Source organism: Corvus moneduloides, chromosome 21, assembly GCF_009650955.1.
Source record: "Corvus moneduloides isolate bCorMon1 chromosome 21, bCorMon1.pri, whole genome shotgun sequence".
NCBI classification, from domain to species: domain Eukaryota; kingdom Metazoa; phylum Chordata; class Aves; order Passeriformes; family Corvidae; genus Corvus; species Corvus moneduloides.
In genome coordinates, this window is record NC_045496.1 from 8,773,390 (window position 1) to 8,800,152 (window position 26,763).

Here is a 26,763-nt window from a genome sequence, read left to right on the forward strand (position 1 = left end):
GTAACTCTGCAGTTAACGTGACCAGCGCTGTGAGGTAACAACAATCCCACACCTGGCACGCCGGGCAATGGAAAAACAGCCCCGCGGGTCAGGTAACAGCTCCGTGTGCCGGGCCAGGCTGTTCTCAGGTGTAAGCCGATCCCTGCCGAGTGTCCTCTGCCATGTGTCCTCCATCCCGAGCGTCCTCGCCATGCTGGGCTGGCGGGAAGCTGAGGAAGCTCTGAGATGGACGCGATCCATCCCGGGAGCGCTGAGGAAGGGTGGCAAGACTTTCCATCCTGCGCAGCTCCCACCTGCGCGGGCTCCGCGCTGCGCCGAGCCGCGGGCAAGGCAGGGCAGGGCAGGGCTCGGCCCGGCGATGAGCGCTGATGAGCGAGCGCGCTAATTGCGGGTCCCGCGGGGGCGGGCGCTGGGGCGGGGCGGGGGGGTCCGGTCCCGCCGCCGGGGCCGCTCTGTATAACCCGTCTCCCGGCAACAGCGGCCGCGTCACTTCCTGGGGAGCCGCCGGCGAGCGCACGGACAGGTGGAGCGGCGGGGCCGGCCGGCACCGGAGCTGCCCGGGGGGCTGCGCTCCTGCCCCGCCTGGCTCTGCTCCGGCGCGGCGCGGCGCGCTCCGGCCGCTCCATCCCCCGGTGCGGCTCTGGTGCCGCCGCGATGAGCGCGGAGCTGGACGGCGTGTCCGTGCACTCCTCCTCCTCCTCGTCGGGCTCGCTGGGCTCGGCGGCGGGGCCGGCGCCGCGGCCGCTCTCGGCGAACGTGCGGCGGCTGCACCAGGCGCTCACGGCGCTGCTGAGCGAGGCGGAGCGGGAGCGCTTCATCCTCTGCCTCAACGCCTACCACGGCCGCCGCAACGTCTGCGACCTGGTGCGCTCCCTGCGCGCCCTCCTCGACGGGCCCCGCCGCCGGCAGCTGCTGCCGCTGCTGCGCCTCGTCCTGCCGCGCTCCGACCAGCTCCTCTTCGACCAGTACACGGCCGAGGGGCCCTACCTGCCGCCGCCCGGCCGCCCCCCGCCGCCCCCTGCCCCGCCGCCGGTGGTCCCGGGCGAGCTGCGGCAGGTGACGCTGCGCCGGAGCAAAGCCCACGAGGGTCTGGGCTTCAGCATCCGCGGCGGCGCCGAGCACGGCGTGGGCATCTACGTGTCGCTGGTGGAGCCGGGCTCCCTGGCCGAGCGGGAGGGGCTGCGCGTCGGCGATCAGATCCTGGGGGTCAACGGCAAGTCCCTGGACAGGGTGACCCACGCCGAGGCGGTCAAGGTAAGGCTGCTCCGCACCGGGCTCCGGTAGGTGTTTCCTTCATCCCGCCTTATCCCGGGCTCTGCTGCGCGCCCCGTCCCGCTCTGCCTCTCCGCTGCCTGCCCGTGTTCCCCCGCTGCTGCTTCCTTCCCTCCCTGGCTCTTGTCCCCGTGCGCCCCGTCCAGCCGCATCCCTCCCCGGCTCCATCCCCGCCAGCCGGTGGGACCGGAGCCCCCCGGGGCCGCTCTCCGGGACGCGGTGCTGGGACCCCGCAGCCCTCGGCGGAGCGGAGCAGCTCCGGGTTTGCATCGCGCCGGCGACATCGTGCGGGACCAGCCGTGCGCGGAGCCCGGCCGCAAAGTTTGCGGTGGCAATAGCGGTGCCGCTGATGGCCCGGCAGGGACCGAGCTGCCGGGGTGGCTCTGGGCACGGCGGGCTCGTGCTGCGCTTTTGTCGCGCCTCTGAAACGCAGCGATGCTGCTCGTGGCTCGCTTGCAGCCTGAGGAGCTCGTGGAACCTGGAAATCTGCGTGAGCCGCGTTTTAAGGGATGTACTCCAGCCGCTCTAGTGGGCTTCTCCTCGCAAAGATGGGGAGACTGAGGCACGGAGAAGCAGAGCAGCCCCCTCCCAGGGCTGCATCGTGCCCGGGGCAGGAGCAGATCCCTGATCCCCCCTTGAATGTTCCAGGGGGAGAAGGAGAACGGTTACACAACTGGAGGGCTCCCGCTCTCCCAGCACGGCTCCACATGCCCCGGAGACCTGTTGTGGTCCGTACCAGCATGGGGGCTATCGATAAAAGCTTTAATGTGGGGGGGGAGAACTCCATAAACTGTGAGATTTTTCAGCTGAAACGCGGGGTTCTGAGGCAAATCCAGTTTTGAGTGTCCCAAACCATTCCCAGAGCTGATCTGGGGGCTGGTGGGCTCGGAGCGTTCCCGAGGCACAAACCCATCGAGCTGGAGAATCGACTTCTAGAGGAGCAATTTGTAGGCAGCGTATGGAGAGCTGGGATCTGGCGTGACAAGGCTGTTCTCCAGCTGTTTGTGCCTTAATTTTTCCGGGAGCCTGTTCCATGTGGAGCGTTCCTCCAACAGAGCATTAATCTGTCGCAGCTTTGAACACTTCTTCCCTGCCGACCTGTGCTTTAAATCAGTGCCCTGGGCCAGGGCACGACTTCCAGGCTGGAAATGAGTCCCTGGTAATCCTGAGACCAAAGGAAAGGTTTGTAGGAATTCTTTTTTTCTTGTTCCTAATGACAGGATAACAGCAGGGCAAGCTTTCAGTTGTTAGTCTGCAATTTTGTGCCTTGGAGATTGCAAACACCCCCATATTTTGGTTATGGCATTGGGATGGAGAGGAACCAGGTGTCAGGAATGCTCTGCTCCATGACTTCATCTTCAATTCATCCCACTCTGCTGGGTAATTCACATCACTTTCTGTTTGTTCTCTAATAAAATGTAATTGATGCCTTTTAGACATTATTAATTTTGAGTGAAACTAAGTGCTTCCTGCACAGAAATAATTCCTGGAGGATGTGGCTTGCCAAGAGCTATATTTTGTTAATATGAGCCTGATAGGAAAAAGCAGCTTAGAAATTGTCTCCTTGTGAACTGAACTTCTTTCAACAACAAATTCATCACTCACCCTGTGCTGGCACCTTCTTGAGCTCCTGGGTTCTTTTCACAGCTGGGAAGGGTTTTTATGACCCACGTCGTGGTGGTGGAAACATTTTGCTTGGGAAGAGTGGCAGAGTGATTTACAGTACAGCTCTAATAAATCCTTTGGAGATTCTAAAATTCAGTAAGTGTTAATTTGCCCTCAGGTGCTGCTTTTGGGAGGGGGGAGGAGAAGAGATCATGTTCAGCAATACTCGAGGGCAGCATTTGAAGGTTTAAGGTGCAAATACCTCAGCCCAATGTTTGGGGTGTCGTTCAGAGTGTCAGAGCTGCGGGGACAAGAGGTGGTGGTGGGTGGCTTGGTCCTGTGCTCTCTGCTTTCCCTTGAAACCTGGGAGATCTGGGGCTCCGGCTGGGCACACTGACCACTCTACAAAGGCCTCTGGCTGTGGTCTGGTGTCCTCAGGCAGAGCAAACCTCGCTGTGTCCTGCCCTCCTCACTGGTGGCTCTTGGTGTGCCCTGCAGTGGGTCAGTGGGCAGGGAAACATCAGCTCAGCTGGTCAGAGCATGGTGCTCATAACCCCAGGACTGGGGCTTTGACCCCTTTATGGGCTGTTCACTTTAGAGTTGGACTCGCTGATCCTTGTGATCCCTTCCAACTTGGAATATTCCGTGATACTGTGGTAAACCAGAGCTGAGTTTGGTCCTGGAATTCGTGCGTATAGTGTATTCAGGATCAAATAGAGAGAGAGAGAAAGCTGAGGAGAGAGACTCCGTTAACACAAGCCCCTGGCTGTGTAGCTGATCTCTCAGACGCTGCCTGCTGCTTCAGAGGAGGGGCTGTGCGAGCTCCCTCAGCCAGAGCGTGTCTGATCAAAGCTCGGCTCCTGTCCCTGTGCGTGCAGCGATGCTCCGGCTGCTGCTGCCCTTCCCTCCTGGCTGTCCTGCAGCACGGAGCTGTCTGGCCAGGGCAGCCCTGCTCTCCATCACAGGCACAACGTGCTGCGCTGACAGAAGTTGTCAGAGCTCCTTCTTGCAGTGCCGGGCTCGGGAAAGCTCCCGGGCACATCGTGCAGCCTGGCTGAGCGTGACAAACTTCCTGAGCCACAGACCCACTCGGTGCCTGCCGGGGTGCCCAGCTGTGGCTGTGGCAGCGAGGCAGCTGCTCAGACAGAGCAGAGAGTAAATGCAAGGTCTGGATTTGTTTGTGCAGCCTTGGATGAGCGTTCCCACAGCAGCCACTGCATTCCTTTTACGAGTCATGGGAGCTCTGTTGCCTTTCCGTGCTGGAGCAGCCCAGCTGCTTTTATCCCTCCTCTCGAGGAGCAGAGAGGCACTGGCTGTGGGGTAGCAGCAATTTCTGTTCACTCCTGGAATTTTCAGGCATCGCTCAGTGATGCACCCAAAGTGAAACGGTGGCAGCAGATGAGACCTGCCACAATGCTGGGCAGAGCAACCTGCGGGATGTCCCAGCTCAAAACTCGCTGGTGGCCTCTGACCAGCGCAGCGGTGCTTGCAGATGTTTCAGTGAAAATTAGATAAGAAGTGGCGCTCTGACTTCAACCACGAGATTACCTCAGCACTCCAAATCAATTCCCTTAATGCCCAGCTTCTTAACCTTTCTGTGAGCACGGCAGTTTGATGCCTTGTCTGCTCTGCCCTCAGCTGTTTCATCCAAATCCAAATTAAATGACTCCATTACAATTACAGCTCCATCATTGCAGCATTCAAGAGTGCACTTTAGCAAAAGATCACCAGCATTTGAATTATGGGGTGAGTGGAGAAGTTTGTGTTGTCTGCCATATTTTTAGAGCTCGCTTGGCTTTTATCAGCCTTGCTATTTAGGACATTATATTGTGTCTGTACACTATATATATATTTCTTTTACTATTTATAGCATATATACCGCTGTGTTTTAGTGTATACTGCTGTATTTTAGCAGTGGTGCTGAGAGTTTGTATTGATAAGCTGTCACATTTTATCCAAGCGGATTTAAAATCGACGTGTTCGTGGCTTTAGACCATCAAAATGTTATCCAGGGAGGTGTTTCCCCAATACTCTGGGGTTGGCATTAAATTCACACTCCTTTCTTCCCCACCCTTTACTTTTCTTGCTTTGCTGTAGGTTTTTGTGTCCTTTGAATAAAAGGACGTTTAAGGAGGGGGGGGATGAGAGAAAGTGAAAAGTGGAAAAATTCCTGATTTAGAATTTGGCTTAATGAGCTACACCAGGCTCCAAGAGCTGCACTGGTTCCACCATTGGCCCTGCTTTTCCTGCTGACAGCTGGGCAAATCTGGATCAGCTTGACCAAAACCACGAGAACTCCACTAATTAGTCTGTGCTGGGCTTGGGGAGTTTGATTCTTCGGTGTTGGTGTAAATGGGTGGTGGCTTTGCCAAAGTCACCGGGCTGGAATTGAGTTTATTCTGGAGGAACTGGGGTAGTTCAAGTGTTCCAGTGCCCTGTTTTGGGTTTTCCAGCTGTGGAGAGGCGCTGGAGGGGTTTGGGGAGAGCTTGGGATGAGGCAGAGCTGCGGGTGACAAGGCAGAGGCGTCCGGAATATGGCACTGCCGTGATGCCCTGTGTGTCCCTGGGACAGCCCTGCCTGGGGAGGGAGGGGGATCACATCCAAAGGGATCCCATCGCCTCCCTGACCTGTGGTGGAAGAGGATTGCATCGGGGGGATCACATCACACCCCACCCCAGGATGAAGGGGGATCCCATCCCCAGCCACCACCATCTCTCTGGTCCAGCAGGGCTTTTCACTCCCTCCAGCCTTTCCATCTCCTGCTTTGATGGAAGTGTCAAGTGGGCATTTAAGAATAATTAAAAGGACACTAAAATTCCTTTTATGTCCTATTACTGTGGGTTTTCATGCTGGCAAACAAGGAAATCTCTTCAGGGACCTTAATATTTCATAAGAGGCAGAAAGGGCCTCCCAGGTGTGGGATTGCTGAAAGACCTCTCAGAAACGACAGCAGAGATGTGCAGCCCTGAGCTTCAGAAACATATTTAGAGCCATTTTTCTTTCCAGACAGCTTACAGTAAAGCAAATTTCATTTCATTGTTTCTTGTGATGCCTAATTAATTGATTTTCATGACCTGACACTGATTATTTAATCACCACAGCACTGTGGGCACGGCTCAGAGGAACGAATGCAGCTTGGCTGGGTTGGGTTTTGACCCTTCCAAGTGCTCAGAGCTGCGGATGAACACCCTGAGCCACAGCTGGGATGGCTGAGGAGTGAAGGGAATCCATTGATCCCTGATTCTGTGAGGATATCAGCCGTGTTCCTTTAACTGCTGCGTGCTTATCGCCAGCTCTGTATTTTTAGAAGGCACTAAAGAAAGAGGCTTGAAACTTCTCCCCTTCCCAAGGGAGCTCAGGGAGCTGGAGCGTGGAAAAGGAGGATGTGGCTCGCATCCACCCCAACAGTTAGAGTGGTAATCTCTTCCTTCATCTCTGGATCTGCTTAGAAACAAAAATCCCAAAACTGCGCTCAAAAAAAGCGCTCCCGGCTTAAAAGGCAGGTGCTGTGCGATGCCAGGGGCTCCTGCTGGGCCCTTCTGTCCTGCAAACGGATTCCATTTCAGTTCCTGTGGTCAGCTGGGCTTGTAAGGAGAGGGTGGAAAGTGTAAAGGCACCGGGATCTCCCTCTAGGAAAAAGGGGGAGGGAAAATGGTCGCTCTTGAGCTTGGAGGTATCCGCATTTAAAATGATTTTTAAAGCTCCTTAAAGGGGGAGGGCTGATGGCAGTGGCAGAGCGTGGATGGGGCAAGGGATGCTCCTGGTTCCAGAGGCAGATCTGGAGCTGTGGTGGAGCAGCTTTGGGCACTGGAGCTGCCCACGGGGCCCAGGTGCTGCTGTCCTGGCACTGTGAGCTCCTCTGAGCTTCCACATGAATTCCTCGTGCGGCCTGGGGTGGGGTGAACCTGCACACCCAGCCAGGGGCTGTGGGAACGGGGGTTTGGCTGCTCCACCTGGGTTAGGAGTTGTATTTGCTGCTCTGCCACTGATTTCCCTCAGTGGGCAAGTTCGTTACTCATCTGTTTCCCTTCATTTCCCCAGCAAATCACAATCGGCCCTAATGAAATCAAATGACTTTATACTGATGCAAAAGATTGGAACGAGGGCCTTAATCTCTCCTCTCCTCATAATGCAAGGATGATGGGACTTGGCAGCAGGACTGGCTTGTTCATCAGGGTGAGCATTGTCAGGGCATCCTGGAGTTCTTGCAGCATCAATGGTATTTAGTGGGCTCCTTGTAAAGAAACAGTTTTGCCTCAGCTGAGAAATTGATAAGATAACCTGAATAAATGCTTATTTCCTTCTGGTGGCCATTGGAAGAAAACAAAAGTGTCAGAAGTGGTGAATTAAAATATCCTTTACCCAGTTCCCCTGTCTTCGGGGAAGAGGATGGGTATTTATGGACACTTTCCTATACGCCAGGGAGAATTATTCAGCTCTAAATGCCCTCAGTTAAAGTGACAAAGCACTTGATTTGCTTTGGGTTCTTTTGACTGGATGCTCTGTGAGTTCTCCCTCTCACGAGCACCAAGTGCTTGGTAAATCCAGGTGAAGCCGAGCCCTGGAGGAGCTCTGCTCCTGCCAGCTGCTTCTTGCTGGGCTCAGGAATTGCCTCGGAGCCCCTCGGGGTGGGAGGTGCTGGCAGGGAAGGCTGGAGGGGGCTCTGCTCTGTGCAGGCTCTGCCTAGGTGTCCCTGGTGCTTAACCCAGAGTCTTCCTCACTTCGCCCCATTGATCCTTCCGAAGTTTTTCCACCAAGGAATGAACCCTGTTTAGACAGCATGCCCTTGGTGGTGCTTCACATCGCTCCTTGCAGCAGTGCTTAGTGTGGAGCAGAAAGAGAAGAGCCCAGGAAGCAGGAGGGAGCTTTAATCTACATTTCCCTCATGCCTTCCCCCTGCACTAAAAGCACCCAAACAGCTTTGGTTTGGTTTTGTTTCCACAATTATGTGGCGTTTTCTGCTCTTTTTAGGATTGTCCTGGGCTTGCCTGAGGGCTGCACCGGGCAGGGACCGGCTCAGAGGGGCGGGAGGTTGCAGAGTGGGCATGGGGAGGTGTGCCAGCCCTTGGAGGGCCTGGGGACAAGGTGCTGGAGCTAAGGTTTCACTTGACCTTTCCCGGTGAAAGGGACGTGGGCTTCCCGGTGCCGTGGGGCTAAATGTGTGCAATCACCATAATTATACATCGATTTGCATTGATTTGCATAAGTGCCGCTACTTGAAAGCCCAACTGCTGTCCTTTGCCTTGGGAGAGGGGGAGAGGTTGGACTGGGCCTCCTGCATTTGTCTTCCTGCAGGGAGGCTGTGTCACCCCTGCATCCCCCTGTGTCACCCTGGCACCGCTGCCATCGCTCCATCTGTGCTTCCCTTGATGCCTTAAGAGACCTCCTAGAAACAGAGACTAGACAGGAGTAAGGGAATAAAAGAGGTATTTATCTGAAAGGCCTTCAAAGGTACCCCTGGGGAGCCTGAAGCTGTTCTCAAAATGGACCCCAAGATGGACCCCAGGTCATGAATTCTTCACACTTTTATAGGTTTGGTTCATTGGCATAGCAGGGTTAATTCTCCAATTAAAGCTTCAGTTTTCCCCACAGCTTGCCCCCCCCTTTAGAGGCTTTTGGTTTATAGTTTTTGGGCCTAGGGCAGTCTGGGTGTCCTTAGAGAGCAGGCCTGGAGAGGCTTTGTTATGTCTGCCCAGCACGAGAGAGCAGAAGTGAACAGGCTCCAAGAAACTCCAGAGTGACACACCAGGCAGTGCAGGATTTGAAAAATATAAAAGTTAAAACCTAAGGCATCACCCTCAGCATCCTTCCGTGTCCTGCTCTCCCCACCTCCTCTGTGTCACCTTTTCCCTTTTCCTCGTTCCAGTTCTCGTTGCCACTCAGGGATGAGTTGTTTGACCACGTCAGAGTATTCCAGGCTCCCCTTTCCTCTGCTCAGATCCAGCTCCCTGTGCTTTGTCAGGCAGCACGGGCATGGGATAGACTTAAATTCATGGAATCCCACGCTGGTTTGGGTTGAAGTTCATCCAGTGCCATGGGCAGGGACAGCTCCCACTATCCCAGGCTGCTCCAAGCTCCATCCAGCCCGGCCTTGGACACTTCCAGGGACATAGGGGCAGCCACAGCTTCTCTGGGCAGCACTTGATCCAAAACATCTTATTTACATCTGCAGACTGGGGCAGAGGACAGTCTCTGCCTGCTTCACCTGGCAAATTTGGCCTTAGCCAGGTGTGCAGTGGGAGCTGCCATGGCCTTTTATCCCTCCTGCCTGCAGCTGATGCCTGGAGCAGACGTTCTGCGGGCAGGAAGTGCCCGTGCTTGCTGTCCTGTCTCTGCAGAGGAGCCTTTTAGCTGCCGTGGCTCAATCCCTCTCCCTGTAAAAGCTCCTGTGGTCCTGCCCTGCAGCCCCCTCCCTCTCCAGCAGCCACAGGGAGCTGCTCCATTCCCACGGGCAGTAGGGTTGTTTTGTTCAGTCCATCTGATCCCACAAGCCTAAACCCACCTGAGCCCCTCGGTCCAGCAGGAGCACCCTGGGATGGAGCAGGAAACAGTGGCTGGACAAACTCCTGCGGTCGCTGCCTGCACGGTGCCGGAATGTGCTGGAAAAGCTCCCTCTGCCTCCCTCCTGTGGTATCTCAGCATTTCTTTCCCTTTGCTGCTTTATTCCAAGCCTGTGCCTCACTTTTTTTGGGACGTGGTGCCAAATTCCTGATGCTTTGCTGATGGATGACCTCTGCACTGACCTTTGGAGCTGGCCAGCAGAGCAATGCCCATTATCCCAGTGCCCATTATCCCTGAGCCAAACCAGCTCCAGCGGGGCTGTTCCTGCCGGGAGAAAACGCAGCTTGAGGCTGTGGCAAGGGGGAGGATGGGTCCTAGTTAATGCTCCTGGTATCCGGCTGGGATCTCCCCACTCCGGCCTCAAGGGGAGCCGATGGCTCCTTTCACGAGTAGGGAAGGTGAAGGGAGGGGGCTGCGTCCCTGCGAGAGGCAGGTTTGGGCAGGCTGCCCCAAGGATGCCGGTGATGAATTGCCATTGATTTCTGACATCTGTGCTCCTCCCGGGGGGATTTTTGGAGCTGCTGTTACACAGCCTCTCAGGGCCCTTGGGAAGTGGGGAATATGAGGGGGAAAATGGGGAAGATGGGAGAGGAAGGCCCTCAGTGATGTGAGACTGGCAGGGTTTCAGAAGGGTGGTGGCTGCAAGGCTGGATCCTAGGAAAGGATATGATGCACTGGGAGCTGTTTGGGTTTTATGGGGTTTTTTTTAAAGGTAATTGTGGCACATGAGATGTGTGTTGCCTTTTTTCATCACTTTAAACGGTCTCCTTCCCTCTCAGAGGGCTCGACAGATAATTAAATGGAGTGTTGTTAGGGGATCAGTGGCCTCATGGAATCAATCTGCCCCTCTCTCTGGCACTTGCTGCTTCTGATGACATTTCTGGGCACTTGGTGACTGTTTCCCTGCTAAAGGTTTTGGCACTAATTCACATCAATGATTTCTTTGAGCTGGGCTGCTGGCAGGTGAGCTTGCACGCTGTGGTGCCAGCCCTAAACCTTCCACCCCTCGGTCCTCAAACACATCAGAGATGGGGCACAGCCAAATCTTATCTGAGGCTGGAGCAAAACCCAGCAGCACTGAACAACAAATCCCTGGAATGGCTTGAGAAAGGAGATGGAGATGCAGCCTGAGCTGTCTGATTCTGCACACAGCATTAAGGAGGTGAAATTTGGTACTTCGTGGTGGCTGGGTAAGGTTCAGTGTGCCCATCAGATAACCTGATATCCCAGAAAACTCGCAGGATGAGTTCTGCTGTGGGTTTGTGGGGTTATCTCTGCAGTCGCTGTGCACAGGACAAAGTGTGGGAGGAAAAAATTCTCCCTTGTAGAATTCCCACCCAGAGCCTGTCCTTTGTCAGTGTCCCCCTGTGCTGGGCACTGCTGGGGCCACCTCAAATCCTGTGTCCAGTTCTGGTCTCCTCAATTTGGGAAGGACTTTGAGGGGCTGGAGCGTGTCCAGGGCAGGGAACAGAGCTGGGAAGGGGCTGGAACCCCAGGAGAGGCTGAGGGAGCTGGGAAAGGGGCTCAGCCTGGAGCAAAGGAGGCTCAGGGGGGACCTTGTGGCTCTGCACAAGTCCCTGACAGGAGGGGGCAGCCGGGGGGGTCGGGCTCTGCTCCCAGGGAACAGGGACAGGAGGAGAGGGAACGGCCTCAGGCTGGGCCAGGGCAGGCTCAGGGTGGGCACCAGCAGGAATTTCCCCATGGAAAGGGTGGTCAGGCCTTGGAAGGGGCTGCCTGGGGAGGTTTGGAGTCACCACCCCTGGAGGTGTCCAGGGAAGGGCTGAATGTGGCACTCTGCTCTGGGCTGGGGACAAAGTGGTGATCAGTCAGAGCTTGGACTTGATGGCCTTGGAGGTCTTTTCCAACCTCAGTGATCCCAGGATTCTGTGATAAGAACTCTGCTGAAAAGCTTCTCCTTTTGTTCCCAGGGAGCTGGGATGATCTATGTTGTCTGTGTGGGCAGGTTCTGGCCCTCTCTCTTGCTGTGGTGGCTTCATAAGCAGGGCTGGCAGCAAAATCAATGTTGGAGGGCTGGTGCCAGCCTGGTGGCATGGTGGCATCTCACTGGGAATGGGGACAGTGAAGTGCTCAATGCTTGAGCAGCAGCTGGGCACAGGGACCAGCAGGATTAAGGCTTCCAAGAGGGAGGACACAGTGGTGAAACCTTCTTTGGGCTCCTGTCCCAGAGCTTGGTCACTGCCCCGGGAAGAAGTTCTTCCTCATGTCCAGATGCAGCTTCCTGGGATCAGTTCCTGCCCGTTCCTCTTGTCCCATTGCTGGGCCCCACAGAGCAGAGCCTGGGCCCTGCTCTGAGCCCTCCCTGCAGACAGGGACACCCAGGGGTGAGGTCTGGCCTTGGTAAAACCTGAGGGGAAAAAAAGCCCGAAAGAGAGGGGAAGTGCAGCATTTCTCCCTGTGCGGGGAGATGGATGGAAACTCTGCTCTCCCGGAGCTCAGCACAGCAGCTGCTGGTGGATTCTGTCCTGGTTTGGATGCAGGTGGAAGCTTCTCCCACTGGGCTCACCTGGTGCCTCGTCACTCTGCAGCTCCTGGTGCCAAGCGCTTTGTTAAAGTCTGGTTCAGAGTGTGGCTGCACAAAGGTTTTGTAGATCTGTGCCAGATCCTGTCCCCGTGCCTGCTGTGCTTCAGTGTGGAGCACATGCCGTGCTGTTATCCCAGCGAAAGCGAGGGAAAGCTGCTTCCCTCTCATGTCCTCTCGCAGCCGTGGCAGCTGCAGTTTGAAGAGCTGGTGCCTGGTGAACAAAAAGCTTCCTGGAAGCTCTGATGTTTGAGCAGAACTGACGTTAGTGGTCACCAGGTTGGGGAGGGGTTTGCACCCCTCACAGGAAAGAGTTCCTTCCCAATATCCCTTCTAATTCCGCCATCCCTCAGCGTGAAGCCATTCCCCCTTGTCCTATTACTACATATCCTTGTGAAAAGTCCCTCTAAAAGTCCCTTAAAAATCTTTCGTGGGTGTCACTGTCCTCCCCCGCCTGTGATCACCCAAAGGGTCTCCGAAAGATGCAGGTCAGTAAGTGGCCAAGTCCAAAAGGAGCTGGTCACTGAGCCAGTGCAGGTGGCTCAGAGGCCACCAGAGCTGTGTCCTGAAGGGCTCCTAAGGACAGGAGGGTCTCTGATGGGCTCCTCTTCCAGCTGTGCCCTGGGCTGAGGGTTTTTTGGGAAGGGAACTCTGTGCTGGGCAGGACACTGCTTCTCTCACTGAGTGCTGGAGAGACCTCAGTAAATGTATAAAGGACTCCCCAGAGTGTCACCAGCAATGTCCTGGTGGGCACTGCCAGCTTCTGTTCACTCCTCCTTTTGTGTCCCCTCTTGTTTGGAGGCTGCCAGGGAGCCCTGGCCGGTCCTGCTGCCTCCAGCTGTGCAGCTGCTCCCCTCCCCTGGGGCTCTCTGCTGTCACCTTCATGCATAAAACATCTCCCTGCGCCGAGATCTATGCTCATGGTGGCCCTGTCAAAGGAGCTGCAGGGGAACATAAAAATCCCCGTGTAAATCTCTGGCCTCTCATCCCTGCTGACTTCACTGTGCCTGCAGAGAGCAGCTCTGCTCTGTGCCTGCCCTGCCAGGGGATGGCATTTGGCTGAGGTTAAGTGGCTGTGCCAGCCTTCGGCCGCCACCTCTGCCCTGTCCCCGGGGCAGGCTGTGATGCTCCACGGTGCCCAGCGTGGAACCCCTGCCTGTGCCTGGTCCCTTCTCCTGTGCCCGGTGTCTCCCCTGTGTGGTACAAAGCTCAGAGGGTTTCCTTTGCTCCTTCTCTGCCCTGCCAGGATGGATTGTCTGAGGAAGGGAGGGGATTCCTGTGCCGTGTCCAGTCTTTCCTTAAACACCTCCAGGGATGGGGACTCCAAACCTCCCCAGGCAGCCCCTTCCAATGTTTAATCATCCTTTCCATGAAGAAATTCCTGCTGCTGTCCACCCTGCCCCTCCCCTGGCCCAGCCTGAGGCCGTTCCCTCTCCTCCTGTCCCTGTTCCCTGCCAGCAGAGCCCGACCCCCCCGGCTGCCCCTCCTGTCAGGGAGTTGTGCAGAGCCACAAGGTCCCCCCTGAGCCTCCTTTGCTCCAGGCTGAGCCCCTTTCCCAGCTCCCTCAGCCTCTCCTGGTGCTCCAGTCCCTTCCCAGATCTATTCCCTGCCCTGGACATGCTCCAGCCCCTCAAAGTCCTTCCCAAATTGAGGGGCCCAAAACTGGACACAGGATTTGAGGTACAGGGGTACGATGATGTTATGCAGACTCAGAAGAGGTTTTATAGAGATGGCTCCGGTTTGGATGAACAAAGAACATTTCAGGGGGTCCTGTACCCCATCTCACAGGGATCCCTTGCCCTGGTAGCTCTGGGGTAGCTGAGAAGGGTCCCTGCCACTCCCAGTTCATTGATTTCCACGCAGTTCAGCCCATCCTGAGCCTGGCTGGGCAGCAGCTTTGGCTCAGGAAGCTGCTCTGTGCCCTTGAAGCCTGGCACGGCCACAGTGCCCATGGGAGAGTGGTCCCATGGAGCGGGCAGAGGGTTTAGAACTTGCTCCATCATCCCAGTGAGACTGGGCATGGTGAGCACCTCTGCCAGCCCAGCTGGGCTCCGTGTGCCTGCAGGGAGGGAGGAGATCGCAGCAGGGATGTGTTTGAGGGATGGGAAGCTGCAGGAACAGGGACTGGAGCTGGTGAGCAGCCCAGGGGGGTGAAGCACTCTGCAGGTATCCTGATGGGGCTGTTGGCTGGGCAGCCCCTGTGCCAGCCCTCTGGGCACACGGTGACCTTGCCAGCGCGTGACAAGTTGGCAGCCAAGTTGCTCTGTGTGATGGAGAGCCTGAAGTGAGGTTTGAGCTGGATCCTCTGTGGCTCTGGCAGGGAGGGACAGGAGCTCTGCCAGCTCAGGGCTGGGATCCAGCCAGCCCAGTATTACTGACAATTTCACCCTTTACTGAGGAGCTGCTGGTTTTAGTTCTTCCCAGCCACAAGCTTTGCTCAGCAGCTTCTCTGCTCAGTGGGGACAGGAGACCTTGCAGGAGCAGCTCATCAAAATGATGTATATATGGGGAAAAAAACCCTAAACACCTCCTTTCTGAGAGCAGAGCTGCAGTGCTGACGTTCCCGAGGCCTCTGGAGGGATCAGCGTTTACAGCTGTCCCCAGGGAGAACTCCTCTGTGTTAATTTAAGTTTCCTGTGTCAGCTGCTCACAGTGGAAGCTGGAGGGGCAGAGGAGTGATTGCAAATCACCTCCTCTGGGCCCCAAGGTCATCTCTGTGCGTGCTGGTGTAAGTGTGTGTGCGCATTTAGTAATTATTGCACTTGTTAATTGACTGCTTGTGCCGGGGAAGGCAGCTGGTAACTCCGTGGCTGAATTTCTGGGAATGCTGTCGATGTTCCCTGAAGGCATCAGGAGCTGTTCCAATGGCTGGAGTTGTGGGGACAAAGCTGGGGCTGAGCTGAGGCTTTTCCCACACTGGCTGTTGTTTGCTGCCAGCGCAGTGACTGAGAGGCTGAAATCCATGTTCAGCCTGGAGGGGGAGAAGGCTCCAGGGAGATCTTGGAGCACTTTCCAGTGCCTAAAGGGGCTCCGTGAGAGCTGGAGAGGGACTTTGGACAGGGACCAGTGCTGCTTTCCTCCAGCACTGCTCCCTGTCCTGCTCTGACTCCTCTCCAGAGCTGCAGAAGCTGCTCAGTCCCGGGTTCAGCCCATCCTGGGCACAGCTCTGCCCACCTCACCTCCCCACTTTGCTTCACTCTGTTCTTTCCCTGGCTGACGGGAAAGGTTTTCTCCATGTTTCCCCAGCAGCAGCAGCTTTGCCTTAACTCTGTTGCCACCAGGAGAGAATAGAAAAATCCCAGCTTTTCCCACCACCTCTTTATGCAGCTCCATCATTCAGCTGGTGGCTGCAGAGGAGCTGGAGATCTTTGAGCCTCGAGAAGTGCAAAGCCGTGTCCCCCTGAAGTCCAGGTGGGCATTAACCCCTTGTCCTTGGCTTGTCTTGCAGGTGCTGAAGGGCTGCAAGAAGCTGAACCTGTCGGTGCACTCGGTGGGGCGCATCCCCGGGGGTTATGTCACCAACCACATCTACACGTGGGTGGACCCGCAGGGCCGCAGCGTGTCCCCTCCCACGGGGCTGCCCCACCACCAGAACAGCTCCCTGCGCAGGGACAGCGAGAAGAGGAGCCACCTCCAGCTCCTGCAGGAGGGTGATGAGAAGAAGGTGAGCAAAGAGGGATCAGACACAGCCCTGGGGGCCTCTTCCCATGTAGATCCCAACCCTCTTTGTTCCCCCTGCGTTTGTCGTCTGTGTGATTCTCCATTGGGATGGCCTGGCTCTCCTTTAGCATCCTGGTTTGGTCCCTTGGGCTGTAGCTTTCCCCTGTGTGCCCTGAGGAGTGCAGTAGGATGGGATGGGTTGGCTTTGTTCCCCTTTGACACAGGGAGAAGCTGAGCTGGAGGGAAGGAATTGTCCAGCCTGCTCTGGCAGGGAGGGTCCTGCCAGGAACAGCCACCAAACCAGGAGTGGGTTTTAAGGCTTTTCGCAACACATGGATGTTTGGCTGGACATCGAGGGACTGACATCCATGTCCCGCCTGGAGACAGGAAAGCTCTGGGGAGACCTCAGAGCACCTTTCAGGGCCTAAAGGGGCTCCAAGGGAGCTGCAGAGGAACTTTGGGCAAGACCTGGAGTGCCAGGACAAGAGGGAATGGCTTCCCAGTGCCAGAGGGCAGGGATGGATGGGATTTTGGGAAGGAATTGTTCCCTGTGAGGGTGGGCAGGCCCTGGCACAGGGTGCCCAGAACAGCTGGGGCTGCCCCTGGATCCCTGGCAGTGCCCAAGGCCAGGCTGGACATTGGGGCTGGGAGCAGCCTGGGACAGTGGAAGGTGTCCCTGCCCATGGCAGGAGGTGGCACTGGGTGATCTTTAAGGTCTCTTCCAATCTGTGCCACTCATGGATGTGGAGGGCTGGATCCCAGAGTGCATTCCTGCCTTTCCTCCTGCATTCCATATCTTTCCTCAGGTGTTCCTGTGAGGCTTTCTTGGATCTCTTGGCAATTTTGTCTAAGTAAAAAAAAAAAATCCTCACCCCCAATTTTTCTCTTCCAAGAAAGCTCTAAAATAAACCAGATTATTTTCCTTTTCCGTTTGGGGAGAGGCAGCCTGAGGGAAAACCCCGGTGAGGGAAAAAAGGAATGTTTTCTGTAATGACACCAGGGAAGTGTGGCCAGTGCTGGGCCTGCATCCCGGGCCTCTGACAGAAGGGAACCATCAGCACCTGGAATTTCCAGCTCTGCTCTCTTGCTGTGAGCTGCCCTCCTTTAAACAGACCTCGGTGTAAGGGAAGCCAGCACAGAGTGTCCGAGCTGCAATACCTGATCTCGGGGATTTGATGTCTCCTCTCCCTCACAGCCAGGCCTGCAGGTTGTCACTGCAGACTGCTCCAGGTGCCCGTGGAGCGAAGGGACGGATGGACAGGGAGCCCCAGCCTATACAAGCAGGATGTGGATTTCCTCCTTGCCACCCATGGGATATCAAAACACTGTCCCAGGAGGGAGCACTGGCTTCCCAAAGACACAGAATTGCTCAGAGCCCCGACTGTTTCCATCCTTTTATCCTGCTGTCGCTCTGTCTGTGCCCAAAATGTCCTCAGCTCCTGGAAACGCTGTGGAAGGGTCTGGGAGCTTCCCATCTCAGCCAGAGGGAGAGAAAAATCTAATACAGGATGAGGCAGTTTGCTGATGAAATATTCATGTGGGCCACAAGGGAGAAGGGCCTATTATTTTTACTTTTAAGGAGAGGAGAAAAGCAGGCGCTGCTGGCTGGTGTCCCCCACCCCCTGCCACCCCGTGTCACCTTGACAGAGCAGCAGCAGCTCTGCAAAGCTGTGGGGAGGAGTTGTTTCTGTGCACAGCATTCCTTCAGTCCTCGCTGTGTGTGGACATGAAATGCTCAAAACCCTGCAGCTGAGTGTCCCCTGCCTCTGTCTCAGCCTCGTGTGGTCCTGGCCCTGGGAAGATGTGCCAGCCCTGGGTGTGCTCCTGCTCGTCCTGGTGACCTCCTGGCCTTAGCAGCCTTTGCCCAGGTGTGAGGAGTGGCTCTTCAGAAATCTGAGCTTGTGTCCTTCCATTCCTTGGTGCTGCTCCACGCAGTCAGGCGGCCCTTTGGCTTCAGCAGAGAATCCCAGACTGGTTTGGGTGGGAAAGGACCTTAAAGCCCATCCAGTGCCACCCCTGCCATGGGCAGGGACACCTCCCACTGTCCCAGGCTGCTCCAAGCCCCAATGTCCAGCCTGGCCTTGGGCACTGCCAGGGATCCAGGGGCAGCCCCAGCTGCTCTGGGCACCCTGTGCCAGGGCCTGCCCACCCTCTCAGGGAAGGATTCTTTCCTAATATCCCATCTAACCCTACTATCTGACAGTTTGAAGCTCTTCCTCCTTATCCTGCCACTCCATCCTTTGGAATTTGTCTCTCTCCAGGTTTCCTGGTGGCTCCTTCAGGCACTGCAAAGCCACAATGAGGTCTCCCCAAAGCTTCTCCTCTCCAGGCTGAACAATCCCAGCTCTCCCAGCAGAGCTGCTCCATCCCTCTGATCCCCCTGGTGCCTCCTCTGGACTCTCTCCAGGAGAGGATCACGCTTTGACCCCAGGACAGGGACTGGAGGCCCCTCTGTTAACCTGGGAAGAATCCATGAAAACTGCAGGAAATATTTGAAGCTCTCAGGGATGGGATGCAGAGGGAATGTTCAGCCTTCTGCTGGCCCCACTCCTTGGTGACATGCCAGCTGGGACACTGGTCACTGCTTTAAGTGCACAGGGCTTGGAATGCACTTTGCAATAGCCTCCACTCCTGATTTCCCATCTGTAAGACCAGAAAACAAGAAAATTACTGCCTGCCACAGCTCTGAAATGCTCAAGGCTGCCCAGACACCTCCGTATCCAGAGGTGCCTTGCTGTGCCAGCTGATGGGGGAAGCAATTCCCCCTGATCCAAGGCTGCTGGCAGCAAGCAGAGCCTGCCCTGGCTGGTGGTGCAGAGGGGTTATTTGCTGTGACACTCTGTGCACGCAGCCTGCAGGGCATGGATGAGCTGAGTCGCTGTGTCCTGAATTACTGAGCCCCATGGAGGGGTGAAAACGTGTCCCAGAGCAGGGGAACAACCTGCCTCCAGTTTTCTCTCTTTTCATTTGTGTGTGTAGATTTATAGGTAGCTACAGAGATGTAGTTAACTGCTGAAAGTGGGGTTATTCTGTTCACAAAAATGCAAATAAATGCAACAAATCCCTGGTTAATGCAGCCCAGTCAACCAGAATTGACAGGCACTGAGGCCTGTTTGATTTGTGGGCGGTTTTACACTCTGAAGGAAGAATTAGTTGGTTGGTTTTTTTATCCCCACTCTCTCCTATTTCCAATCGATCTGAATGTCCTGGAATGAATCTGCCAAAGCTTTCAAACAGGCAGGGTTTGGGGGAGCACAGCAGAGCAGCTCCAGCCCTGCAGCAGGAGGCTGGAGCGAGCGAATCCACTGCTGCAGCTCAGCACGGCTGCGGCACCACCGGAGTCTGAGGGATAGTTCCAGCTTTTCCAAGGTTAAATTCAAGGCTGGTGGAGGCATCTGGCGTTCTTCAGGCAATGGAAATATCCCTGTGTGGCTGCCTCTTCCTGCAGTACATCTGCATGCCTGGAAGGACGGGTTTGTCATTTGTCACCAAGTTTAATAAAATGATTATCCAGAAGTGAAGGATTTGTTATCCCAAGGTTTGAAATGGAAGCCACCACTGTGAGGTGTGTGATGGTGTAACTGCTCTGTCCAGGGATCTGTGGGAACATCCTGGTGGGATGAGGTGTGGAACAGGGTGGTTGGGCTCTGACTGAGCTCGAGTGGCTTTGGGCAGTGTGGTTCAGCTCCAAAGGAAGCTTTCCTGCCCTGTGGCTTTGTCCACATTTTCCTGTGGACACTGGGATTCCTTCACCTCCAGCTGCGGAAGAATCCACACCGAAGGGATTTGGGGATTGGGATTTGGCAGCTGGCTTGGCTTTGCCCATCCTACCCTGGGCAGAATCCAGCCTGCCCCGAGCTCGGGTCAGAGGCTGTTCTGGGTGAGCCAGGGGGTGCTGAGATCTGGGCCAGCTTTTTGGTGCAGACCTGACCTACCACGAGTGATGGCTCTGGAGACGGGATGTGAGAATACAGGGAATGCAAGGCTGAAGGAGTTGCTGGCAGGTTCAGCCTGGGGCTGTGCAAGGTGTTACAGATCCTTGTTTTCCTTGTCTGTGCTGTGTGTGGCAGGTGCCGTATTCTCCAAATTTAGCATTTTCCTGTGGTTGGAATTGGTGAATCCAGCGTCTCGTCAGAGCCCTGTGCCCGCAGATGGAGTGGTCAGGAGGTGTGAAAGGGAGGGTTTGCACTAGTGCAAAGCTCTGGGAAACGTTGCTGGAGCCAGGCCAGACCCAGCAGGTGTCAGACACACAGGTGACAGCCCCCAGCCCCATCCAGGATGTCACTGCTCGCTGGAAAGCTGGGACCTGCTTCCCTTCTGCTCCCCTTCTGCTTCAGAGAACTTGGATTTTTATCATCTCTCCGGGCTTAAAGTCCTCAGGATTTGTCACAGCAGCAGCAAGGGCCATTTGTGCTGTGAATTGTCATTGATGGACTTGGATCAACAGCTGATTTCATTAGAAGCACTTTGGGAGCCCTCAGACAGCGAAAACTCGGAGGTGCTGCTGAGCTGGGAGGAAGATGAAGTGTGCAGAGCACTCTGGCAGTGCTGGGCTGCGAGTTCTCTGAGAAGCACCATTCCATCAGCTGAATTGGTGCCTTAATGTGCTTATTGCCAGGGGAGCTGCTTATTCCTTCAAGCTCTCGGTGCAGCAGAAGAAAGAAAATGTCATAAAGAGAGTGTGAACATCTCCTCTTCTTCAGGCAGTTCTGCAGCCAAAAGTAGCTGTAATTATTATTAAAAATATATATATATATAAAATATCCACGCTAATATTGCGTGGCTTGAATGTTTGAGACACTGCTGGTGCCTACTTGACGGATAAGAGATGCAGGAGAGGGAAAGGAAGGATTTCTTTCTGTTGGTTTGTGATGACATTTTCAGTGTGGATGATCCAGCTCCCCACATCTCTCGCGGTTTGCTCGCTCTGACCTTGCTGGGGGTTGATTTTGTTTACAGCTTTAAGGATATCCACGCTGGTGGGGGGCTGGTTTGGTTCCCTCTGGGACTGGGATATGGGATGTGAGCCACTGGTGCCTTGGGGATTAAAGGCGTGGAATGATTCGGGTTGGAAAGGATCTTTAAATCCCATCTAATCCAACCCGCTGCAGTGAGCAGGGGCATCTTCAGCTACACCAGCTTGCCCTGAGCCACACCCACCCTGGCCTTGAATGTTTCCAGGAGTCATCCTTCTGCCTCGGGCATTCTGTAGCTCTGTCCCAGCAGACTTACCCCAAAATGTCCTTTGGATCACACCTCAGCTCACCCCGAGGGGCAGCAGTTCCATTTCATTGCGTTTTTAGGCACTTTGAGCAGAAAAAGCACCCAAAAGTGGTAATTGCTGGGTGAGCCATGCCTTGCCCCATGAGGAGGCAGTGCTGGGCTCAGCAGGAGCTGGACTGAGGCTTGGCATGGGCAGAGGATTTGATTTGGTCACTGTCCCTGTGCTCTGGTGTCACCTCTCAGCCCTGGGAGCTGCTCCCTGTCCCCAGTGGTGCTGTTGAACACCCTTGGAAGTGGCAGCCCGAGTCCTGGTGTGGCCTTAGGGAGCTGCCCTGGGCAGGGGGTGACACTGGGACAGCTCTGGTGGCTCTGGCATCCCCCAGCTGCTCCCAGGACTCAGTGAATGGCTGGGAGCCAGCTCTGCCTCCCCGCACTCGCTGTTTGTAGGATGTCTAGACACAAACTGTGGGGTTTCCTCAGGAAGCAGGAGGAGGATGAGCCCTGCCAGCCCCCCGAAGTGCCGTTTGTGTTGTGTGGCAGCAGTAATGGCCTGGAGATAGCTGTCAACGTGGCTGAAAGCTCCTCAGCCACACAGCCGTGTGCTGAGCCGTACTGGGGCAGGCTAATTCCTGTCTGAAAGGCCTTTTTCTAATGGCAAAATTGAATCTGTCAACAGGTAATTCCATAAACCCAGACAGAAGGAATCCTGTGCAGGAATCAGCTCGGAGCAAATGCCTCACTGATTATGGCTTTTTTTTTTTTTTTCCCCTTCATTTCCTGCTACAGGAGATGGCAGATGTTTCAGTGTTGAGACAGAAATTAAAACTGTGACCTTGAACTTCCCAGTGTTCCTGTGTGATGCACGCAGGAGTCGCCTGGGGCTGGGCACAGCCTGGGAATGGCACAGGGAAGGAGGTGGGCACTGGGCAGTGACGGTGCCATGGTGAGCCTGGGAATGCCTGGTGAGGTGTGGGGGGTGACCTTGCCTGGATGTTACTGTGCCTTTAGTACCCAAAGGGGCTCCAGGAGAGCTGGAGAGGGACTTGGGACAAGGGCAGGGAGAGACAGAACACAGGGAATGGCTTTAAGCTGAAGGATGATAGAATTAGATGGGATATTGGGAAGGAATCGTTCCCTGGGAGGGTGGGCAGGCCCTGGCACAGAGTGCCCAGAGCAGCTGGGGCTGCCCCTGGATCCCTGGCAGTGCCCAAGGCCAGGCTGGACATTGGGGCTTGGAGCAGCCTGGGACAGTGGGAGGTGTCCCTGCCCATGGCAGGGGTGGCACTGGATGGGCTTTAAGATCCCTTCCAACCCAAACCATTCTATTACTCTCCGAAGTCCTCAGTTTTCCCCACAGAACAGCTGCCCTTGTTTGCTGCCTGGTGTCAGCACAGTCTGGATTTAGGAGCTCAGAGTGATCCCAGCTCTCCCTGAGGGGTGTTACAGCTTCTCACCCTCGGTGAGCTTCAGCCAGGGAGGAGGGAAGAAGCATGAAGTGGAAATGGAACCAAAATGCCCTCTTTGGCCCGAGCCTTGGCACCGGAGGGTTCATCACACGTGTGCCAGCTTGAGTGGAAAAGCCCAAGCAGAAGGGCCTGGCCCAGGGAATGCTGTGTCGAGGGTCTGTTCCCAGAGGGGCCCTGGATCATCACTGTCCACTGGGAACCACTGGGAACCACTGGGAATATCAGCCTGGTCACCGGCCGAGCTCCCTCCTTGGGCAGCACAGCTGCGCTCGTGCCTCAGTGTCACCGCAGAGCCGTGTGTGGGGCCAGGCTGGCAGGAGTGTGGCAGTGCTGTGCCTGGGACAGTCAGCATGGCAGGGCCACCCCTGCCGTCACCACGCCTGCGCTGTGCCCATCCCTGGAGACAGAGACTCTTGGGAAGGGACTGCAAATTGTCCCCTGTGATCCCTAAGCCCTTGGCATGGAGCGGCTCAGCCTTCGCTTCATCCCGGCCATCAGCTTATCCCTCCATTCCTCCTTCCCTCCCAGCCTGACCCCCCTGAGCCTGCCAGCACTCACTCCCTTCCCCAGCCCTTCCCAAAACCTGCAGTGTGTCCATGAGCTGGATGCTCCCTGGCTGTTTCCCTGCCACTCTGTTCCCGGCAGCTCCTGCCGCAGGGCTCATTCAGGGAGCTGTAGCTATTAGCTGATTAAGAGATGCAATTAAGCCCTCAGCAACCCGACTTTCTGGGCTGCCAGCAGCGATGTATTGTGCAGGAGTGCTGAGGTTTTTCCACACAGCTCGGGTTTGCTGGTTTTCGTGGCTCCAGGCTTTCTGTAGCCGTGGCTTTCCTGCCTCTGGAAGGGCAGGTTTGCCCGGTGCAGGGGTGAACGAAGCTCACGTGGCAGCACCTCAGCTGCAGAGGGACAGGGGGTATCTCTTACTCCACCTGATGCTCTCCCCATGTGGGGGGAGCAGCTTCTCAGCTTACCAGGATAGTGTTAAAGGGAAATGGAAATGTCTGGATGCAGAGCTGCCCCTCCTGTTGCTAAGCCCAGCACATATAAATGTCATGCAGGGACTTAGAGAGAGAATGTTGTCATTCCCAGTGTATTTTGCCCTGATCTGTGATTCCAGGCACCTTGCTGCATCCCTCCTACTTGTATTTTTCTCGACATTGGGGAATTTTTGAGAGCTACAGCCACAGTGGGGTGAAAAACTTACAGCACGGAAATCCCAAATGCCATCAGACAGATCGGGAGGGAACAGCCCTTCAGAAAAGTTGAATATTTTCCTAATTTTCAAAACCACTCAGCAAAGTGTTCTGTGGTCCAGAGTAAGGTTTCTGTGTGAAGAGAAAACCAAACTGCCCTTGGATGTGACAGGCAGCTGCTCCTTGGGGTGGGTTCAATGCCCTGCTCATCTCTCCAGCCTGAAGCGTGAAGGTCTCTACAATTCCTTTACAATCCTTCAATGCTAAAATTGTTTCCAGCACTTTCTGCACTCTAAAGCAGGGAAAGGAAACCAGGGAACATCAGATTTTTTTCAGAGAAGGATGCTGGTACAGGTAGTTGATGTCTGACAGTTCTCATTCCAGCTTTGCATCCGTTTCTGTAAGTCCAAAATGTGCAGCCTTAGGTAGATTTGTGTCCTGCTGCTGATTGCTGTGTTTCTATCACCAAGACAGAAAATGGGTTTTCAATACCAGCCACTCTAAGACTGGCCTGAATTCCCTCTGTGATGCTGTGTCCTCTAGAAAGATGGATTAATTACTGACTTGAGGCTGGGAATTATTTTTCCATCCAGGTAAATGTGCAAGATTTTGGGTTGACTGCAGTGAAGGAGTTTCAGTATAAAAGCCCTTTACGAACAGCCTGTTCCTGGTTGTTTCTATCAATGTGAAACACATTTTGGCTTCTCTCATTTGTTTTTATTCCCGCTGTCTACTTTTCTCCAGAAGTGACTTAAAACTTGGGAGCAAAGCAAAAAAACAAGCCTGGAGTTATTCATTTAGAAAGTGTCATGCAGCGAGTGAACAAAGGCCATTTTAAATGGAGAGTCCTCGAGGGAGCAGAGCACAGGCTGGCTCATGCACTCAAAATTATCAGCTGAATCTCCAAATATTGTCAGGCCCTGGGAGGAGGAGAGGGTGGAGGAAGGCAGGTGGGAGCTGGGTTTGCAAATCAGCATTTGGTGGGGAGAACATCTGTGCAGGTGCTGCCTGGCAGGGTGTGGGAAATGTGAAATATCTTCTGCAGTATGTGCTGGATGTTTGTTTGATGGGAAGTTTGTCCTGGCATTGTTAATTGGAGATAATCAGGCACATGCCCCTGTGGGGAGAGCACCTGGAGTGGCCCTGCACAGCCAGCACTGCACCAGGAAGGGCAGAGGACTGGGCTGGGCTCATTCCCAGTCTGGGTGGAGAGGGATCATGGCTCTGTTTGCACAGGGCAGGGGTGCCAGAGGGGGAATTCACAGCCAGTGCTGGCTGGCATCACCCCACTGGTGCTCATGGGGTTTTGGGGGTTGCTCTCAGGTCGGTCTCTACCCCTGAGAGATACCTGTAAGAGGAGAGAGTGGAAAACTGCCGTGGATCTGCTGATTTATGGCTGAAAATCCACCGATATTTAGCTGAGCCTCTCAGCCTCCAGAGCTGGCTTTTCCTCCCGGTGTCCCTGCTGCCCCCTCAATCCCACAGGAGCTGCTGTCCAACCCAGGGCACAGCAGGGGTGCAGCTCTGTGGCTGTGTCCCACCTCTCTTTGGGGCAGCACTTGGACACCACATAAATGTCCCTTCCTCTTCCTCTGCAGGTGAATCTGGTCCTGAACGAAGGCAAATCCCTGGGCCTCATGATCCGAGGAGGAGCAGAATATTCCCTGGGCATCTACATCACGGGTGTGGACAAAGGCTCTGAGGCAGAGAGCACTGGCTTGAAGGTGAGAGCGATCCCAGAGGGGGTGGGCAGTGACACAGGAACGTGTCCAGGTGGGTTTGGGATGTCTCCAGAGAGGGAAACTCCACATCCTCCCTGGGCAGCTATTCCAGAGCTCTTCCACCCTCAGGGAAAGAATTTCTTCCTCATGTTAAAGTGGAACCTCTTGTGTTTTAGTTTGTGGTGTTGCTGCTTGTCCTCTCACTGAAAAGAGTCTGGCACCATCCTCTGACACCTCTTGGAGATATTTATATGGATTGATGGGATCTCCTCTCAGTCCTCTGTTCTCCACACTAACCAGGCCCAGCTCCCGCAGTCTCCTCATCACAAAGTCCCTCTCACCTTGCTGAGCTGGCAGGGAGGAGTTTTCCATTAAAGATCCTGGTCTGGTGCCCTCTTCCTTCATCCTGCATCCAAAGCCGCTCAGTTTGGAGCCAGTGCTGTGCTCGAGGTGCTCTCACTGCCTGCAGGGCACGATTTTAGAGGCCAGCTCTCAGCTGGGGTGTGCTGGCTCCTCCTGAAGCACTGGCATTCACAGGGATCCTGTGTTACCGAGCAGAACCAGCGGGATCACCCTCGGGATAGGGATGCCTTAAGAACCTATAAATGAAACAACACACCCTTCCCAGGTAACATCAGTGGAGGAGGTCATATAAAGGTTGGTCTTTACTGGAGGCCTCTGGGGCAAACATGGAAAATGTCCACGAAAGCCCACCCACATGGGGTGAGCACAGTTTTTATATGTTTAACAAATTAGCATAATTGACAAAAATCCCCAATTAGGAGCACAAGAGGTGATGCAATTCCCCCCCAGTTCAAAGCCCCTTCTAAATCCTCCCCCCTCAGATGGGACTGAACTTTGTTGATGGAAATGTGTCTTGAAGAGCTGGTTTTGGCCTTGGTTCCCGAGGAGAACCGAGATGGGATAGGGGCTTTGGAAGGTGTTTTGTCTTTCTGCTTAGGGAAAAAGTAGGGAAAAGCACCGGGAGAACTAGCCATGGATACACCAGGCTACAGAGCTCCAAATGTATGTGTGAAGAATACAGAGGATATATAAAAGAAAAAAGACAAAAAACATTAGGCATCAACAAAACAGGGCTGATCCTCATCCATCAGCAGGCTGGCCTCGGCTGCATCCACCTCAGTCCACACTCAGGTTCCTCAGCGATGCTCTGGGGTTTGGCTGGGCCCTTCTGAGGCTGCACTGCTCAGAGTTGGCTGCAGAGCTCTTGTGAAGGGAGATCTACACCTCACTCACCCCGTCACGTGCACACACATTACCCCGAGCTCCTCCAGCCTTCCCTGGAGATCCCAAGATGTTCCCTTCTCTGAACAGCCTGGGGTCACAGCTGATCCTGGAAGGGACATTTGGGGTTAAAATTGTGTGTGTTCACCAGTGAAATGAGTTGGAAAGGGAGCCACTGGAGGGATCTCTGTGCCACTCAGGGATGGGGCACGTTTGACTCCTCAGGCTGGATCATTTTACTTCAGTCAATGTTTCTTTTCTGGTGTGTTTTTCTCTC

At 55.0% G+C, this 26,763-nt stretch overlaps 1 protein-coding gene across 3 annotated transcripts in view; it reads left to right on the forward strand.

Annotated features, from left to right (window-relative positions):
• Positions 1 to 529: 529 nt before the first annotated feature.
• Positions 530 to 26,763, forward strand: part of WHRN (whirlin) — a 46,453-nt gene continuing 20,219 nt past the window's right edge. For 2 of the 3 annotated variants that reach the window (XM_032130888.1, XM_032130890.1), the window contains exons 1-3: positions 530 to 1,254; positions 15,427 to 15,642; positions 25,119 to 25,244. In XM_032130888.1, the coding sequence (XP_031986779.1) occupies positions 655 to 1,254; positions 15,427 to 15,642; positions 25,119 to 25,244 (942 nt within the window). In that variant the 5' untranslated portion in view covers positions 530 to 654. The remainder of the gene's footprint in view (positions 1,255 to 15,426; positions 15,643 to 25,118; positions 25,245 to 26,763) is intronic. The other variant, XM_032130889.1, reaches the window with a different exon arrangement.